This window comes from Vigna umbellata, chromosome 2 (genome assembly GCF_029865625.1).
Source record: "Vigna umbellata cultivar VRB3 chromosome 2, Vumbellata_1.0, whole genome shotgun sequence".
Taxonomy (NCBI): Eukaryota; Viridiplantae; Streptophyta; class Magnoliopsida; order Fabales; family Fabaceae; genus Vigna; species Vigna umbellata.
Window position 1 is genome coordinate 49,763,817 of NC_142166.1, and position 20,261 is coordinate 49,784,077.

The 20,261-nt window shown below is 30.8% G+C and overlaps 4 protein-coding genes across 4 annotated transcripts; 3 read left to right on the plus strand and 1 right to left on the minus strand.

Moving 5' to 3' along the window:
• The first annotated feature begins 1,426 nt into the window (after positions 1-1,426).
• On the plus strand, positions 1,427-2,876 carry LOC148204205 (uncharacterized). Its single transcript, XM_088108047.1, has 2 exons — positions 1,427-2,035; positions 2,235-2,876. Exons 1-2 carry the CDS (start codon positions 1,820-1,822, stop codon positions 2,688-2,690), a joined length of 672 nt encoding a protein of 223 aa, XP_087964173.1. The 5' UTR covers positions 1,427-1,819; the 3' UTR covers positions 2,691-2,876.
• A 3,340-nt stretch (positions 2,877-6,216) lies between these two features.
• Positions 6,217-7,364, plus strand: LOC148204206 (alpha/beta-Hydrolases superfamily protein). Its single transcript, XM_088108048.1, has one exon. It carries the CDS (start codon positions 6,348-6,350, stop codon positions 7,296-7,298), a length of 951 nt encoding a protein of 316 aa, XP_087964174.1. The 5' UTR covers positions 6,217-6,347; the 3' UTR covers positions 7,299-7,364.
• Positions 7,365-9,201: 1,837 nt separating this feature from the next.
• On the minus strand, positions 9,202-11,407 carry LOC124823084 (patatin-like protein 2). Its single transcript, XM_047295227.2, has 6 exons — positions 11,095-11,407; positions 10,809-10,990; positions 10,301-10,649; positions 9,907-10,209; positions 9,621-9,796; positions 9,202-9,449 (listed from the first exon to the last, which is right to left on the minus strand). The coding sequence occupies exons 1-6, from the start codon at positions 11,233-11,235 to the stop codon at positions 9,374-9,376; spliced, it is 1,227 nt and encodes a 408-aa protein (XP_047151183.2). The 5' UTR covers positions 11,236-11,407; the 3' UTR covers positions 9,202-9,373.
• Positions 11,408-15,443: 4,036 nt separating this feature from the next.
• LOC124823079 (uncharacterized) lies at positions 15,444-17,229 on the plus strand. Its single transcript, XM_047295218.2, has 6 exons — positions 15,444-15,455; positions 15,563-15,801; positions 15,956-16,214; positions 16,440-16,619; positions 16,701-16,856; positions 16,945-17,229. The coding sequence occupies exons 1-6, from the start codon at positions 15,444-15,446 to the stop codon at positions 17,119-17,121; spliced, it is 1,023 nt and encodes a 340-aa protein (XP_047151174.1). The 3' UTR covers positions 17,122-17,229.
• The last annotated feature ends 3,032 nt before the right edge of the window (positions 17,230-20,261 follow it).

The window sequence follows — 20,261 nt, forward strand, 5'->3', positions numbered from 1 at the left end:
AATAGAATAGTCATTATCTCTCACGATGAATAATAACGACTTAGACTTAGTCATTATCTTAAGTTTTGTCAAACACTTTTTACTTATCTCAAATTTTTTAGTTTCATGTTTGTGAAACGTAACAGTGAAAAGAAGTACTTAAATGATAAGAAACTACCAATTACGCACTCTAAGCATAATTATCGGAAAGTGATTTATATAAATAAGGTAGAATCAAGTGAAACTTATGGACGAAGTAAAGAATTAATCCTATAACCCGATAAAGTAATTTTCTGATTTTAAAAATCAAATTTTTATTTTGTTATTGACTAAAGATTTATTCTTTTCTTTCTTGAAACAATACAAAAGTTTACACTTTTTTGACCATTTTATCCTTGTAGTTTGTGTCAAATGAATGTAAAAGTGTGTCATGGTATTATTATTCTATGTTATTTAGTCAATGTGAAACTATATTTAAAACTTAAAGTATAACTCAAGTAAATATCTTTTTTTTTTTCGTTAAAAAGTTAACTCCTTGCGGCAAGAACTCGTGGAAAAAAACCTTCTTTGGCCCATATTCATGCTTTAAAGTTCATCAACTGAGTTTCAAATTGCCCTATTATACTCTCATTTTTTTTATCAGCAAAATATTATGTATTGTATATATAATAAAACACTTGGAGTTTTTACTAGAAAGTGTATACAGTGCCTATTTACTTCAAAACTAAACATCCCTACTTATACTTTTGATACATGATATTACTGGGCAGATTGATAAACCAGTCACATTTGGCTTGTTAGGGAAAATAAGAGTATCCCTGCATATTTTATAGCAATCTCAACACCTTTACAAAAGTCCCTTAGTAGTTCAGTATAATGAGTGATTGTACTTTGTATTTTCTTGATACTAGAAAGGGGGAACTGCTCCTATCTATTACATTTACGTGTCTTCATGGTAACTTCCTCTGCACTTATGTTCTTCTTGTTTCTTCAAGTGCCATTGTGTTGTTGCCTTCTCCCTTTCCGCCTTCCGTTCTCGTCTATATTTTTTATCTGCAAACGAAATCTGTATTCTTCCATACCAAAACATTTTATGAGGTTCTGCACATCCTATTAACCTGTTTCTGACTCCACCTTTTCATAATGTTTCTAGTCTGTGTACGGGATAAAAATGTCAGTCTAAATAAGACATTGTTACTTTACATAGTATACATTTCAACCATAATCATATATCTATGCATTTGTCATACCGAAGATATCTTGTGAGTCTATATACTTCTTTAAAGATAATCATATTTCTGTAAGTCCAAATTGCCCATATAATTGAAATCCACATACAACATACCGGAGTTCTTGTCCCTTTCTGGTTTTTTCCTGATATATAACTTCAATTGGAGGGTAACCAATCCAATTGGATTTATCTAATACCAGTATTTATTCGGTAGCACGTCCCATTAACGATGACTTTAACTTAAAGTGTAACACTCATTAAGCACTATCTCTAGGCTCATAAATAAACAAATCGTTGAAAGTTACCCGGTGGAGACATTTCTTATGTGTACCACAGGCATAGTACGCCCAAAAAGACGTCATATGTCATATACTGACTTCTTTACCTGATGCAAAATTCCCAACCAAATCACTTACCCATGTCAAATAAACATTTCAATCCTAAATTGAATACTGTTGCCATTGGTTAAAATGTCTTTAGGCCATTTTATGTTTGTCTTTACCTTAAAGAACAGAGAACTTTTTAGGGCTCCCAGTACGCTGCTGGGCCACTATCAATGAAGCAGGTCAATTCCAACATTAAATCTAGAGAATTGATAGTGTCTTATATATGTCTTTGCGGTGCTCCTATCTAACACAACGATGCATAAATTTTCACATGGGTGTGTTCTACCACGAAGAGCCACCAAACCAACCCAAGATATGCAAATACATTGTTGCAACTCTTAAGGAAGTATTTTCCAGTTGCCAAACTTTGGGTGCACGGCTTTCAACTTCAAGTTTTGAGGATGAGTACCCAGTGAGCGATTTTGACGAAGAACAAGAAGTAAGTGTTTATTTGAGTTCAGAATCAATTTTGAACATTGATTTCTATTAGAATTGGTGTTGAAATAAAGTATTTGTGATTAAAGGCTTTTATTTAAAAAAAATGCCATGGTTTCGTGATATAAATTGTTTCAGCATTCTGGAAAAATTTCAGGATATTCTCCTGCAACCATTGTCATTATTGTTTCCTTCGTTTGCAGGTGTTTATCTCAGCAGTGATAAACCGCACAATGGAGAAACAGAAGAAGAAGGCAAGCGTGTCGAGACACAGCTTTTCCTGGGTATACTCTCCTGCAACGAAAGAACTATTCGTGACAGAGGCAGTGACACCGCAGAAAAAAGTGGAGGGTGGTGATAAAGAAAACGACGAAAGAGAAGAGTTTTTGTCTGTCAAAAGTTGTTTCTCACGCTGTTCGAGTTCTCCCAGTGGGTCAGTATTCTATTCTGTTAAGACAAACCTTTCACGATGTTCAAGCTTCAACGACCTTCACCAGCAGTCCAAGCATTGGAGACGTTCAGTGATTGAGGAGTTTTGTCACTGCGAGGGATGGCCCTTTGGTCTGTGCCGCAGAGCCGTGTTGCTTCCACCACTGCCCAAGTCACCTTCTGAGTCATGGTTATCGCGTAAGATGAAACCAAGTATTAAGAAACCATGAATTTCTTCGCCTGTATCTCACGTTAACAATGTCGGAATGCCGAAGCAAAAGCTTCTTCTATGGTTTTTATTGTGTTTATTCACTTCAAAAAAAAAAAAAAACACTTAATATATATTTTCTTTCCATAACTCATGTTAGTATCATCAGTTTTCTGAGCATGGCTGCAACTGAAATAGTCAACAACAATACGAGGAACATATTGCATTTGCAGTTCTCCTATAAAACTTGAGATTGTCCTCATAAATTTAGACACAAGATTGGTCGGTGGAGTTACTAAGAATTAAGTATAAGAGTACAAACTATCTCGACAGAATCTTTAAATTTTAAATTTGATAATCTTAAAGTTAGTTTATAAGAAGTTATTATTAATTGTATTCAGATAAAATGCATTTAATCTCTTTAAAAATAATCTTTTTATAAGTACATTTAAAAAAAAATTAAACTTCGCGATATTGTTCCAACAAATATTTTTTAACTGTATAAATATTTTAATTTCAACTTAATATTAATTACTCTAAAATTTACCCCTTTACAAATAGTTTCTTATGTTAAATTGGAATTAAACTGTTAATAAGAAAAAATTACAACAACTTCATCATGTTAATGTTAATCATTTATTTCTTTTATTTGTATTAATAACTTGTCAAACATTGAAACGTAATAAAATTTATAATTGAATTTTTCTAGAAAGAAACTTATAATAAAATATTAAATCAATATTTATCTCTGTTTGTTTGTTTTTCTAAAGTCATATTTTTATTATTCAAAACATGAAAAAATAAATTGTAACGAAAGACAAAAAAAACGCGTGATTGACATTTAACATAAAATTTTACAGCTGTCTTTTTATAAGAACGTAAAGTACAAGATAAATCGAAATCATATTAAAGTTTATACTATATGAAAATGAAAAAGAAAACAAGGATGTATTTAGGATAAACAAAAAACTTGAAGTATTGTCTCATAAAAAAGATAAAAGAAATAATTTTTATTTCTTTGTATTATACTTTGTTTACATTAAAAATTACCGAGGATATTAATAATTATTTTTACCACGATCGATAATCTATATCAACAACATGATCAACTCACAAAAATATACACTATACTATTAATATGAATAATTTTTTAACAAGTAGTGTTTATTGAAAGTTTTAGTTAATTATTTATAATAAATATTTTTCTCGTGATAATAAGCTACTTTATCATTGTAAGTAAATTGTATCGTCAAATCGTGGTGGTACAATTATTGTGAGTTGTCTTTTATCTAACAAAGGAGTGAGAAAGTTTAACTCATAATTATGTCCATAAACTACCATCTTATATACTTCACTTTTATTTTGTTTATAGGATTATTTTACCACAAAAAAGTTATACCTTTAATTATGACTTTCTATATAAACTGAAATTCAAATATCAAATCTTAATTAAAAAAAATCCAAGTATCAAAGCACTTGTTTATATACTTCAGTTAATTATTTGTCTAATTTTTTCTTGCCATCCTTTAAATATTTTATAAAAAAATGTAAATCACTTATTATATCCTTAAAATAAATCAGCATTCACTTGAAAAAAAAAATTAACTTCTCTTCGGATGAAGTAGAAAACGTGTTTTCTAACTTTCCAATATGACGATGAAAAGTAGCGAAAATAGGACGTGAACCCTAATTATTAATTGTTGTCAATCTAAAATATTTTTTATTCAAATCATCTAAAAATTAATTAGAAACACAAAGAAACAGAGTGTATGGGATGATTGATTACACATAGGCATTATTGATGGTATGTAGGTTAGCACGTACCTCTCGAATTTTAATAAACAAAATCATTTAATATCTTTTTTTCTTTTCGTTACTTTGACCTTGGAATTAAACTATGAAAAGAATATAAATATTATATCATCATAGAAAATTGCAAATGAAAATAATTTTTAAAGATTGGAATGATAGCAATCTCTTCTGTACTTTTCCTATTCGTTGGAAGGTGGGCCCATTTTTGATCCATGGGCCAGTACGAATATGTTAGCCTTTTTTTTAGAAGAATGAGGTTGAAGAAAATAATATTTATTATTTGAAATGAGAAAGATGGAAAGGAAAAAAAGTTGAGGGACTTATTTTATTATTTATTTTACTTTTTATTTGTTTTTATTTTTTTAATAAAATGATCAAATCACACAATCTTCAAAATGATTTTTTCGTTATTTTTTATTTATCAAATAATTATTGAATTTTGTTTCTTTTTTATATTCATGAATTATGAATTATTTAGGAAAATGGAAAACCGAAATCCTAAAGGGAGTATGTGCGCTGAAAACACCAAACATTTCACATCACATTTGTTAAAGAAAATCTAAATCAAATCTAAACCATCTTTAGTGGATTCCACTGAAAGGTGAGGAAACTAAAATATTTATATTTAATATTTTTTATTTACGTGGAATGAGGATTTTCTAAAATTAATTTTTTATATTTTTATACTTTTAGATTTCAAAAGATATATTTAAATTACTCTCCCGTTCAAATTTTTTTGTACATAAACTATATATAAAAAAATCTTGCAATCAAACAAAATTTTCATTACAATTAAAAATTAAGTTATTTTATTTTTATGATTAAATTAATAAAACATTTCTTTCTTATATATACACACATATATGGTACACATTAGTATATCGAATTCATTTCATTTAAGTATTCTTGTATTATTTATGTGACAACAATTTTAAACAATTTTTAAAAAGAGAAGTTTAGTTTCTTTCTTATTCGTTTTATTATTAATTTTTTTTTCTTATCACTTAAATTGTACATTGAGTGAGAAGACTAATTGTATTATTAATTTTTTTTATTAATACTATTCATCACCTCTTCAAAGTGTAAACGATCTTGTTATCACTTGAATAAATATATTTTTTGCATGTTAAGTTTCATAAATATTATACATCACTATAAGACATCTACGTTTAAGTGCTCGTATTGTGTGATTTATGTATTGAGTATCTCGTAGTAAAAAAAAATTATTGGTTCAATATTTATTTTTCTTTTAAACTGAAAAAAATAATAGTATTTATATATAGATATAGATATGATCGACATGTCATCACATTATTAAATATTTAAGGTGCACAATTATATACTTGTAATAATTTTAGAAAGATTTTGTTCCTCCCATTGAAACTACAAAAGTAAAAATCACAGAACTACAGTATTTTAGAAAAAACGAAAACCATAATTGAGAAAAACTAGATTTCTTTTTTCAGAAAAACATAAAATTTGAAGCAAACCCCATAATTATGGATTGGGGCGACGCAAATGCTGACTTTCACAACTCATCGTCACAGACAACCAAATATATAAATTAGAAAATGTTTTTCTAACAATTTATTTTAACAAATTTTTTAGAATAGTTAATTTGTAATTGATTTATTTTAAATATACGAAATAATAAAATAGATAATTCATTCTCAGAAAAAAAAATGGTTAAAACACCTCCTGTTACCAATAAAACACTAACAAATAAAGAATTACATTCTTCATTATCTCTGAACATAAAAGACACTCCTGTCTTGTGCCATTCGACTCTACAATACTTACAAAAACAGTACAGAGAGAGAAACGGAACCTTAATTTCCTTATATACTCTCTGTTTTGCAAGACCCACATGGAAATCTCAATGGAAGTTCCTCCGTACCTTCGAGTGCACAAAGATGGCACCGTTGAGCGAATGGCCGGTATCCAAGTTGTTCCCGCGGGTTTCGATCCCAACACCAACGTTGTCTCCAAAGACATTATCGTCATCCCCGAAGCTGCCGTCACAGCCAGGCTCTACCGTCCCAATTTCACACCCCAAAACACCAAGCTCCCGTTAGTTATCTACTTCCACGGCGGCGCCTTCTGCATCTCTTCTCCCTCCGACCCTGTCTACCACAACTCCCTCAACAAACTCGTTGCAGAGTCCAACGTTGTCGCTCTCTCCCTCAACTATCGCCTCGCTCCAGAACACCCTCTTCCAACGGCGTATCAAGACTCTTGGGCCGCGATCCAATGGGTCGCTTCTCAGGCTAAAGCCCCGGAAGATTGGTTCAGGGATAACGTTGACTTTGAGAGAGTATTCTTGGCAGGGGACAGCGCAGGTGCCAACATAGGACACTACATGGCCCTGAAGTTGAACAATGTTTCAAAAAATGATTTTGATTTGAAGATCAAGGGTCTTGTCATGGTGAATCCTTACTTCTGGGGAAAAGAAGCAATTGGGATAGAGATCACTGATCCAGAGAGGAAAAAGATGGTGGATGTATGGTGGGATTTTGTTTGTCCTTCGGATAAAGGGAACGATGATCCCCTGATTAACCCGTTTGTGGAGGAGGCTCCGAGTGTTGAAGGGGTGGCTTGCGAGAAGGTGCTTGTGATTGTTGCAGAGAAAGACATTCTGAGGGAAAGGGGGAAACTGTATCACAAAATGTTGACTAACAGTGGTTGGAAAGGAAAAGCTGAGTTCTATGAGACTCTTGGGGAGGATCACGTGTTTCACATCTTCAACCCCGATTGTGACAAAGCCCAGAGTTTGATTAAACGCATAGCTGATTTCATCAATGAACAAACAGTGAATTGAATGTTTAGTAACATGTTGTGTTTGTTGTGTGGATACATAATAATAAAGTTGAACAAAGCTTAGGAATTGTTGTCTTGTGTCTGAATTTGAGCTTCTCATCTTTCACAGGTGGAAATCCGTAAAATTTGTTCTGCTTCACTGTTTATAATTAACTGTTATATGCTTTTTTAATTACCAAACTGTGTTGGACGCTATAAGAAGTTTGAAACAGAGAGACGGAAAAGCAGAAAGTAAAAGAAAAAACAGAGAGCCAATCTAAATGAGAAAGTTATGCACATGTGAAACTGTAGCAGTTTCAAAATATGAAGCCATATTCAGAATAAAAAAGTAAAACGTGTGGGTAGGGTTGAAGGGCAATGTTTTGAGCATTTTTACTGTGCTTTTTAAGTAAATTAATGTTTTATTTTTCTGATTAAGGTTGATTTCCACAATTGTATTTTGTTGTAGATCATTTTATGTACTTATAGTTTGTCTAAACTTAAAAGGAAAAAAGAGAAAGCAATAAGACAATAATAAAAAGTCATCATGTCACTCAGGATTCTGGCATGTTCTATGCTCCTGATGGAAAGAAATCCCTCACAGGACGTAATAGTCAAACCTTCTCTGCTTTTACAAATCCCATCATAGGCCATTGAATTTAACTGTTATCCCGTATCCCCAAATGGCTAAAGCGTATTAAGTATCTCTTGGCTCGCTAAAGATCATTTTATGTGAATGCTATAATAAAATTTAGGACTTAATGCTGTCGTTTTAGTCAAAGAAAATTGCAACAGAAACCTTGGGCCATCCAAATAGCAAGGTTTTTTTTATCAAGTGTTAAAGATTTGCGACATCAAGGTTGTGTAGTAAAGTGAGTTTGGAAAATCTCAAAAATTACCTTCCAAAAATCTTTTCACGTGTCAAAGAGCCTTTGAACATTGTTTGCTTAAGCTAAAATTGCTCCAACATTTTACAGTATTCATTTATACGCTGCTCCTTGAAAATAGAGTACCTTATCAGCTTTTAATTTATGAAGAGCCACACTATCCAGATTTTTGGCACAAATTGAGTTCAAGCTATAATGAACAATGACACATACACTCTTGTACCTTATCAAGATCAAAAGAAAGTCATAGACTTATTGGTGTGCAAAATCAAATTTGAAGTTGATGACTCCATATTGTTATTATAATAACCCTGATTGCTGCCTTCGCTTCTAGATAATGATATCATTATCTGGAGAGTTGAGTATATGCTTGGTTTATATATATATATATATATGAACAATTCGCTGTGTTTTAAGTTTAATTCAGCTTCCTAATTTTTTTTGTCTTTAATGAAACGTACTTAAGTTGGATACTAATGCTGTAGAATTTTAAAAAAGTGAATTAGAACTAATAATTTTTCATATTTTATAGGATTTTTCATGTAAGTTTATTATAAAATTTTGTAAGATCTTTTTTTTATTTATTTTTTTCTAAAAATTTCAATTGGCAGATAATTTCTTTACGCATAATTATTTTCTATAAAATTATAAATTTTATAAATATTTGCTGTAAATTTTTTATAAAAAATATTTATGTAGAATATTTTGAAAAAAAAATAGTAACAATTTCTTTCTTGTAAATCATTATTTATAACAAAATTTATAAGTATTTTCTAAGAAAGTTTTTTGAAAAGAAAATTGATAGAAAATATATATTGAGAGAATAAATGTGGTCAAAGGAAGGTAATGGTTTGTATTATGTAAGTTTAGCTTATAACATACTGCAAAATCCAATGCTAGACGATGAGAAAGAAAAAAACTCTGGCATTTCGTGGCATATTCCAACTCCTCTCCATTTTACATGGAGGGTGTTATTGGATAGAGAACCAACGATTTATTTTATACCTTATTATCTGGTATACCCATATCTATGTAACTGTAACTTTATAAAAATAGAATCCAACACAAACAAGAATACAAAGAAAAAAGAAGAACTTTCAAATTAACAATTAAGATACATGGATGAGCCGCACTGAATTATTATTTAGAAGAATGTCAAACTAAACTTTAGGAAAGAAAACTCGAGTACATGTGAACAACTAATGCCTAACTATTGTAGGGACTTGTTAGTGAGAGGGGATTTCAATTCTCGGAAACTTCTCTCTTCTGAAAGCATTTTCGCTAACCTGCAAAATTTAGCTCCAATATTAGTTTTACTCACTAAAAACTATGCATAGTCTGACAAACGAAATGGATGATATAGCTAGCATTAATATTGCTGGGATATATTTTCAGACTGTTCCTGTGAACTGAATGACACATTAATCATAATATAAGTAATTTTCATTTGATGTTACCTTCTGAGAGCATCTTCGTTGGTCTCCCCATCTCCCAACGGTTCAAACAGACCAGTCTCCAAATTGATCTGAGATACTGGTTTCTTCAACAACCTCTCACCAATTTGGCTAAGTTTTTCCATATTTTTTTTCGTGGCAATATCAGTTGAAGCATCTGTACCAGTCAATGTATCATCCTGCATGTTGACGAATTTTCCAAAACGAAAATAATCTTTCAGCTTTGAGTTGAATATTTGCAGGTATATGAAAATTAATCTCTTGTAATAAAGCATACACAAGAATGTACCTGTATACGAAGGTAATTTTTTTCTGAATTAAGAGCCCGGGTGACAGTAGCAAGATGGAAATCAACCATATCTCCACTGGAGTGAGTTAAAACATCGATCAAGGGAGATGAACCACTGTTAGTTAACCAATCGAGTAGACCCCATTTTGCTGCTATTTTAGCATTGAATTTGTGTTCATTCTTGGGAGTCCCGGTGCCCAGAGAGATTATCAGGAAACGACCATATTCCATTGGCTTGATGGAGAAGAAGTCAGGATTGTCATTAATGATCTGCTTGGTTAACTGGTTCATGGCTACTAAGCTCTGGATCACCAAGTCACAATCATTATTGTTGATACTAAATTTCGGAAGAATATTTTTACAAGTAAAGAAAGTTAAGTTATTTTGTAAGTACCGGATTATTAGCACAAACGCCACCATCAATAAGGTTGAATTCGTGCACGTTCCCTTCTGAACCTTTGTTCTTGAAGCTGTGGGCTGGAAGATAAGTTGGTGCGGCAGAAGTGCTGATGCATATGTCCGATAGTGGAGCATCCAAATAAGGAGACATCTTGATTTGGTACGAGGAGAAAATGATTGGCTGCAGTGACTTGATGTCGAAGGTGGGAATCACAATATTGGTCAGCGTTTCATGCAAACGTGTCTTCCCTAGCTTCTCTCTCACCACTTCTCGAAGGTATTTTCCATCGTATTTTGGTCCTCCTAATGATCTCACCATCCTTTCTATCCATCCCCATATGCCACTGTGCTCAATTCGTACAACTAAAGCTCGTAAATATAAACTTGATATATAACAATTATATATTATGTGAACTTTTGCTAGCTAGCTTCTCTATGTTTGTCTGGTTTTTAGTAAACTTCTTTAGTTCGATATATAGATAAGAACATAGAAATTAATATACCTGCGTTGTGGGAAAATCTTTGGAAGGTGATCCAAGTAAAAGGGCCTGATATCCTTGGCAGCAAATAAAGGACGCTGACGATCATTTGGAGCAGTTAACATGGCGGTTACAAGACCACCTGTGCTTGTTCCTGCAATCACATCAAAATAGTCTGCAAGCCTTGCATCCTCACCGTCCAATTCCTGCATGAAAACATCCTTGTTAATTAACAGACTACGTGAAATTATAGTAACTAATCAAATACAAGGTAGTTATTATTATTGATGTTTTGTTTTGACGAATATACCTGAAGTTGTGCTTCAAGGAAAGCAAGAATAGTTGCGGGGATAATGCCCCTAATGCCACCACCATCGATGCTGAGAATTGTGACTAAGTTTCCATAGGTTGGAGGCTGAATCTGTAGAAGGGATGACTTTGATCTCTCCATATATTTTACTCCCAAAGTTACTACTCACTTGGGAAAGTTGAACTTTGTCTCTGTATGTACGCTGTTTTTGTGTTCTTTTTTTCTGAAGGAAAGCCAATGAAAAGTTGAAAGCTTATGAATTGTTTGCACAATTGAAAACTTGCTATTATAAGAAATGGTGAAGAAGTTTAGATTAATCAAGTTTTTCGTAGGTTGTTTGATGTCTTTTCTTAAAGCTCTATTTATAGGGCAATGCGTGCAAAGGATAAATTAAAGTTAAAATTACACTACGATGCACCTGATTAATGTCTCCAATACGCAAACCATTTAAGGCCCCGCGTTGAACAATCCAAGTCCAAACATTGTCTTAAATAATAGAATTAGACTTGTGAGACAAAACAAGAAGAAAAAAAATAGAGAAGTGAGGAACTTCTCTTAGACCATTTCACGCATAAATTTTTCAGCCAGTATAATTTCTACGAATGTGGTTTACAAAAATGAGTGGATAGTAGCATTTGGCTTTTCCTCACGAAAAGTTTAACAATTAATGATTGTTTGTACAAGTTTAATTTCTAAGACAAAAGAAAGGGTAGAACTAAACCACATTTTGAAAAAGTCTCGCTAAGTAGACACTTGTTAAAAAATAAAATAAAAAATTGTTGAAATCTTGAAAAAAACATTAAAAAATGATAAAAAAAACTTCTTTTTGTTTAAGAAAAAACAAGTAATTTTCACTCAATTTTTTTTTCTTAATGACATTTGTCTTGATTTGTTTATTATGCTAAATGTAGAGAGCTAGATAACTTTTAAAATTGTTTTATTATATTGTAAAACGTTCTAATAATGTGGGAGTAACGCTTTTGGATGCAGTCTTTTGTTTAAATATTTTAACAAAGTATAATAAAAGATTGTTTTAGAATATATAGATTCAAGGTGCAGTCTTTTTAGACTCATTCCCAGTGAAGAATATATATATATATATATATATATATATATATATATATATATATATATATATATCATACTTTGGTATGTTGCCCTCTAATTTTAATTAAACATATGATTATGAAGGCTGAACCAAAGATTATGAAGGACGAACCACATATAATATACATTTCTTTTTTGATAATGATAAAGTTAGAACTTGTTAAAAGTTCAAAGTGAGATAGAAGTTTCACATTAATTAAAAGAAAATAAGATGAATAATATATAATAAAGAGTCATAAACATGTGTTAAAATTTTGAAGTAAATGTGATTTTTAACTTTTCATTTATTCATGGTGCCTAATCTTTCAATGACACAAAAAAACTAATACTGATATTATAGTTAGATATGTCAAGATTGTGGCTGTTTTTGTCGCAAGTGATGTCTGTACGTCACTATTACATTTTTTCCACACCTTTGTGATTATATTACAGATTACTTGTATTAAAGTTTGGTAATTAACTTTAAATCATTATAGATAACTAAGGAATATGTTTAAACTAAATTTAACCATAAACTTTGCATTAAAACATGAATCATAATGGATGTGTAAAATCCGAGTTAGATAACAATAAACAAGCACCATATCGTGTCTTTTAGACTTGTAGAAGTAGAAACTGATGTGCATTGCTTTATGTGCATGCTATGTATTAATGTTATCACACGTATGTTAGGTTTCCATATATATCAGATTTAATTAAAACTCGAAAGCCATACAGCCATATATATCAGGCTGAGGGAGTTCACGTATTTTTTTCTGAAACATCACGTACTTAAATACGATATATATATATATATATATATATATATATATATATATATATATATATATATATATATATATATATATATATGTATAATATGTGTGTTTTTTGTGACGATAAAAACTAAGTTAATTTCTAGTGAAAATAATGTATTTTCGGAAAAAGAAGAAGAAAACCTTGCATATATAATTTCATGTTGTAATGTTTCCGCTCTACAATACATAATTAAATTAATTAAAAAATAGATAAGGATAAATGTGAAGAATTTTGGAAAGAGTAAATACCTAATAACTTGTCTTGAATGATTGATGGCCATTAAAAATGGTGTAACTTACACACACGTAATCAATAATTTAGTAAACATGCAAATTAGGTTTGTGAGGGTTATGACTTATCTTAGCATACGTTGAATGGCATCACGCATTTGTGTGGATAGTAACATCTTGTAGCTTATGACATAGTCTTGTCTTCCAAACTCAAGTAACTCGTCAACTTAATTCACGTTTACCTAAATTTTGTAAGAGCTTTCTTGAGGAGAAACTGATATTAATATTATATATATATATATATATATATATATATATATATATATATATATATATATATATATATATATATATATATATATATATAATGCCAATGAGTGGTTGAGTCTATCAATTTGAAGCTTTCGTGAGTGGCTGTGTTCACAGAAAAGAAGCGTGACTTCTTATTACTTTCACATGGTGATAACCTTCAACAAAGACTCACGTATAACACCAATATTTATAACAAATCTTTCATCATTATTTTAAAGTATTGAATTGAAAGTAATATCAATGTAGGTTGGGCTCATGTCTTGTTAAGGATACATATCATCAATAATTCTTTTTCAAAAGATCAATGTCTTCCTTTCAAGTAAGATATTCAATTGTCGAAAGAGATAAATCAAATTAACTAAAACTAATTACATGTGTATGAGTACTCAGCCAAGTTGTTAAAAGTATTTTGACAATATTCTTCTTATTATTTTAAGCCTTTGAGTTAAACGTGCACGTTTAACTCATCGACTCTGATATCACTGTTGAAAAAAATCGAGGAAGAGGTTTGTCTTGGTGACCGGCTCAGACGAGTATAATGATCCCTATAGCGAAAGTCTTCCTCCTGACAAAGGGTATTCAGGTAAGCGAATTCCGTTAAGATGAACGACGGTTGGAAATGGTTACTCATGGTTGTGATTAGTTGGGAATGTTTCCGCTGGAGGGAGAATGTACCTATGTGGAAGGGACTCACCCTTAAGGGGGAGATGTTGGGAATCCAAGTATGAATCTAAGTCCCACATTGGATAGAAATGAGAAAGTAGAACAGTATATAAAGATGAAAGATCCATTAGCCTATTGTCTTAAAGTTTTGGATAAAAAGTGGTGTCAATTCCTTATATAATTTTCAAATATTATTGGTGTTTATGTAATCATATGCAAATCCTTCTCGATAGACCAAACAAACATTTCTTACAATAGCTCATTACTATTTATATCATTGCAGTGTAAAGAATTGTTTACGAGGTTTCCTCCATTTTTATTTTTTAATTCATGGTTTGTTCTGAAATCTACATCCAATGTCAGGGTAAAACAGAAAAGCAAGATTCATGGATACATTTTATGATATACTGATATTTTAGAGTACTTGACCAAGTTTTGTCTATAGAGTATCTAATTTATAAAATTGGTACTTTATGATAACAATAATGTATAATATTTTATTTTGACCATGTTTAATACATATGGATTTAATTTAGATTCACTATGGTATTTTTATTTTTATTATATTTTCAAATACATGTCCTATTATTGTATTCATATATCATAGGTTTTATCTATGTGTAATAGGTTTTTATTTTTTAATTTTTTTTTCTAAATAACACATTAAAGAAATGAAAAAATAAATGTATTAAATATAATTAAAATTGTTTTAAGTTTTAAATATAGGATTCAATAGTTGTTATTTGGTAACAGTAGAATAACTCTTTAAAAAATATATTTATATAACTTGACAGTTATATTCATCCACCCTTACTTATAAAAAATATTTTTAATTAACTGTACTTTCATAAATACTTATGGTTATGTTATAATTTTATAAATATAAAAGAAATAAAAATTTAAATGTGTGTGATATCAAAGATTTATAAATAAAATTACACACATATGCTTTTAATTTAAATATCAAATTCAAAATTCGAGATTTAATTCAATAAAAAAAGTTTACCTTTTTTTTCTTTAAGCTTATTAAAAAAAAATTCAATAAGATTTGATTGTTCAATTCAATAAAAAAAACGAGAATAATCTAATTTTTTTATATATGTAATTTGCCAGTAAACCCTCTGACCTCTTCTCTCGCCATGTATCTCTCAAGCTTTCCAACAAAATTTATGAAACCATGCCTTTCACTACTCTGTTCTTCTTTATGGATCTTTTCTATTTTGTTCACCAAGATCTTAAATGGAATCCAAAGTAAGTTCTGGGTTTCTCTTTTCATCATCGTTTTTGTCAGTTACCTTTGCCTGCATGCCTCAGATTACACCTTAATCACACCTTAATTGCTAACTTTTCTTTAACAGGACCCTCCGGATATAAAATCTTTCAAGAAATTCCCATTAACATTGAGGTTTGTAGTTTTAGTAGTGGCCGTCCTTTGTGGAATTTACATTTTCACAATATCTGTAGAGCAAAAAGGTGTAAGCACAAGTAACAAGTTGCTGGAAAACACTGTCTTCAAGCAGCCATGTCATCATCCTCCTGGTGTTGAAGAATGGGAAGTCTCATACTTGCACTATCCAGAACCCAAAACCTTTAGCAGGTAACATATACCTATATGTTGAAATGAGGGCATCTATTTCTCTTCAACAATTTCATTAATACTAAAAAACAATGAATGGTAATTTACTGACCGATAATTGTTTTTTCTTTACAATTTATATATAACTGTTGATGGTTGTGCATTAATTATGCAGAGAAGAGTGTGCCTGCAATCCTGTTCGATTTTTCTGCATTGTGTCAATGCAAAGATCTGGGAGCGGTTGGTTTGAGACATTTTTGAACAGTCATATTAATGTAAGCTCTAATGGAGAAATATTTTCAGTAGGCAGAAGAAGGACTAACGTTTCTTCCATTTTGGAGACAATGGATCAAGTTTACAATCTCGACTGGTTTTCCAGTGCCTCCAAGAATGAGTGTTCTGCAGCTGTTGGCTTCAAGTGGATGCTTAATCAGGTACAAAAGAAACCATTACACTAAATAAGAAAACTTAAAGTTATTACGTATTTCTATACGAAAATTATTTAATTGGATGGCCATGTATCTGTAGCCAATTCAAATATCAGTTATAGTAATACTAATTTGTTGTGTTTTGTATCACTTTTCTCCTCGTTTAGCATCTTTGTTTTGAAAACATATTTTTTGAATTTCCTATAATATGTCACCAGTTGTCTGATACAGGGTTTGATGGAGCATCATGAGGAAATTGGAGAATACTTTGAACGAAGACGAGTTTCTATAATCTTCCTATTCAGAAAGAACTTGCTCCGTAGAATGATATCAGTGCTAGCGAATGCCTATGACAAAGATGCCAAGGCACTGAATGGAACTCATAAGTCTCACGTGCACTCTGCAACGGAGGTTTCTACTTTGGTTTCCTTCCTTCGCATAACTTGTGGTTGTTGACTTCAATTGAAAAGTGATTTAGTTGTGGTTGTGCAGGCTAAAATTCTTGCCAACTATAAACCACGGCTCAATATCACATTGCTGATACCAGAGCTAAAGATAATGAAGGAGACAGCAGCAAAAGCCATCACATACTTTAGGAACACTCGCCATATTGTTCTCTATTACGATGATCTTGTCCACAATCGCACTGTAAGACTCGCTAGTTAAACAAAAGACACATTATGTTCTTCCAACCTTAATTATTTTAAGATTGTTTACTGAATGTTTTATGTTCCAGAAACTGAAGGACGTTCAAGAATTTCTAAGGGTGCCATACAGAGATCTGGAGAGTCGTCAGGTAAAGATACACACTGCCCCATTATCGGAGCAGATTGAAAACTGGGATGAGGTCCAGGAAGAGCTCACAGGGACGCCATTCCAATGGTTTCTCGGAAAAAATTCTCAAATACAGTAGTACATTTTGTCACAACATTCCACCAACATCTATGCTTCTATATAGCTTGTACATATGATATCAAAGGTTTAATGACTAGGGAGTAGCCATGAGATTATATTGCAAGCATTTCAGTACCACTTTTTGGAAAGTAATGACAGAAAAATTCAATCTAGTTATTACAAGATAAATGGTTTGTTTCAATATGATCAAAACTGAAGATCTAGCACTCGCTTCTCGAATATATCACAGGATAAATTGTTTCCTTGAGGACTAGAATTACTTTTTATAGATGATATAAGGGTCTGAAATTTTAAAAATACACATAGTATTTCATCATAAAAGATACTCTGAAAACTTATACTTGTTATTCTATACTTAAGATTGAACTCTCTTACTTGAGCATACTTCTCCCATATCTCAACTTTTAGGTGCATATGTGAGAATCATCCAAGCATATTTTAGAGGATTTATATTCCTATTACATTCAATAATTCCACTTAGTAATTAAAGAAAAAATGCATTTTAAATACATAAAACTCAAACAAACAAATATCGAATGATTGACCTTAAAAATATTATTCAAAAGATTATAATTGTTACTATTTGTTACTTACAACTCTACCTACTTACATCACCAGTAACCTGGCATGTTATTTATTATATGTCAAATATATACTTTTACTCCAAATCTAATATCATCCACGATTATACCAGCTATTTGGTGTTGCCAAAGTAAAATAAAAAATCAACTTAAACTTGTATTTGTATGCCTAATTTTTCACCCACAACCAAAATATAGGAATTATGATTCTGAACCAATTTCATTTATATAAAATTAAAATCCCGAAATTTCATTTTAGCTAAAAAATTCGCTGTCATAGAAATAGAATTGATAATGGAGAAATCCGCCAGTGCCAATAGATGAACCAAAATTAAACACATACAAAATGACATGATTGAACTAAAGTGTTAACAAATTTGAATATACATGTATGGAAGAATTCATCATTATTACAAAGATTAGTCCTTAACTCAGTAAATATTAAGATACCAGATGATCTACTAATAGAAGAGATAAGCAGTGCATTTTACATTGCGTATAGGCAACTATAGATGTATATATTTCTTATAGAATATGATGAGAAAGCGAGATAAATAAATATCCTTTTACTGTTCAGCGGTCACCGGTCACTGGTGACGAACTTCCCCAGCTCTAGGAGCCAACCCAGAATTTCAAGAAGCACTCAAAATTTCCCCTAAAGTTGATGCAAGTTGAGGACTAAATCATTACATTAATTTGACTAATAATTTTCATTCTTGGAAATTTTCTCAAGAGGGTGGATATGGATCTAAAGTGGGGTTCAAAAGGTTATCAACCTTTCTTTTACTTCCAGTTTTAGTGCGCAGTTAAATATGGTGAAGATCTCCTACACTTTTTTAATAGCATATCAAAGCATCATGTCTCTCTCTCCCATTGCAACATTTTAGTGCGCTTTTCTTTTCTATTTTTCTAAAATTCTCTCACTAATTAAGTCTGCCTTTTAAGAAAACAACTGCATTTAATTTTTATTATTATTCACTTAATTTATTATTATTGAAATGTAATTTTTCTATTCGAAATAATCAAATAAATTGACACAGGATTTCTTTTTTGTTGGCAAATGAAGAGATTATAGGACATTCATGAAATAAACAGGCACGACTAGAGAGACAAGTTTATTTTTAAGGCTAAGATGTTGTGAACATTTTTTTTCCTCTATTTTAAGTTCACTTAAAATTAGCAATTAATTTTTACCTATGCGTGTTTAAGTGATGTCTGCTAATATTGTGATGGCAAGAAATATTTGCAAAAAAAATAATAGTACACATAAAAATAAACATATTATTTAATCCTAAAATAGATTCGAGGATCAAACTTAGTAATTTAAAATTTTAAAAGACAATTATTTAAAATTTTACAAAAACTGAAAAGTACAAAAGAAAAACTTTGTAAGACCAAAATCAAACCCCTTGATTGAGTTTATAGGACTAAAAATATATTTAAGTTTAACTTTAATGACAAAAAATATATAATTGTGTCTAATTTTAATTACTCAAAAATGTATTCTCCTTTTCCCACTTTTTCACATAATTTTTTGCGCTTATTTATTTCTTCATAAATATTCACAAGAATATAGTGTTCTGCAGACTCTTTTAATACATAAAGCCGTCTGAAACTTATTAACTATGGAATAGCCTTCCGCAATTTTATTAAGATTCAAGTAAATTTTAACTGATAGCAAAAGATATATATATAAAAAAAAATACACTAAATGGTTATTTGTTACCTGAAAAACATGATATCACACTCTCTTTTAATATATTTATACCTTCTTGAAATTCTATAAATTTATAAAGTTAAAATACTTTGTTTAGAAAATAATTTTCTTAAAAATGGTTATTGAATAATTTAAAGTTATTTAGATATATTTGTAAATTTTGATAAAATTCTAGTACCTATTGCAGTAAGGTCTACTGCAATAGTGGCACAGTAACTACTTCCAATAACTGGTGAGAGTATGGAATCTAGGCAAGGCCTAGGGCCCCCCAAAACACACTTGGCTTCAAACCAGAAACGTCTAATCAGGATACCCATAGTGGCTACACTATTTCTTTTGCACCATTTCTTCATTTTGAAATAACTAATTATACGTTACTTTTCTTATTTTACTAAAGATCTATTATATTTAATAAAATCAATGTTAAAATTGGCTCTTCATGAGTGTTATTAAATAAACTGAAGACTAAATTTTTAAATATATTATCTCTTCAAACAAAATTTTCAATATATTTCTTGATTTTCCTTCCACCCTTAATTTGTAGTGGAGTCTTCTTTGAGTGTAAATTAATAACACCATTACATCGAAGTGCACACCGAAATAATAGTTGCATGCAACGTGCAAAACACATAGTAGTAGGAAAATTCAAAGGGACACCAAATTGAAAGATACTCCCACATATTGGTTCCCAAAAGGGAATCTTGGAGGAGCATAATCATGAACAAGTTTACATTCACCATTAATACTTACCCACATTCTCATTAATATTATACATTCATTTCAGTTGAGTGGCCTATAAAAACTCACAAAACACACATTATTTTCAGGCACAGCTTCATA

Bases quoted from the DNA above. Each gene is read 5' to 3' on its own strand.
- LOC148204205 (XM_088108047.1), top strand. From the start codon at position 1,820: ATGTCTTTGCGGTGCTCCTATCTAACACAACGATGCATAAATTTTCAC. The intron at 2,036-2,234 runs GTAAGTGTTTAT...CTTCGTTTGCAG, and splicing joins ATTTTGACGAAGAACAAGAA to GTGTTTATCTCAGCAGTGAT.
- LOC148204206 (XM_088108048.1), top strand. From the start codon at position 6,348: ATGGAAATCTCAATGGAAGTTCCTCCGTACCTTCGAGTGCACAAAGAT.
- LOC124823084 (XM_047295227.2), bottom strand. From the start codon at position 11,235: ATGGAGAGATCAAAGTCATCCCTTCTACAGATTCAGCCTCCAACCTAT. The intron at 10,991-11,094 runs GTATATTCGTCA...GTTTTCATGCAG, and splicing joins TCCTTGAAGCACAACTTCAG to GAATTGGACGGTGAGGATGC. The intron at 10,210-10,300 runs GTACTTACAAAA...TTGGTGATCCAG, and splicing joins GCGTTTGTGCTAATAATCCG to AGCTTAGTAGCCATGAACCA.
- LOC124823079 (XM_047295218.2), top strand. The intron at 15,802-15,955 runs GTAACATATACC...TTAATTATGCAG, and splicing joins GAACCCAAAACCTTTAGCAG to AGAAGAGTGTGCCTGCAATC. The intron at 16,857-16,944 runs GTAAGACTCGCT...TTTATGTTCCAG, and splicing joins ATCTTGTCCACAATCGCACT to AAACTGAAGGACGTTCAAGA.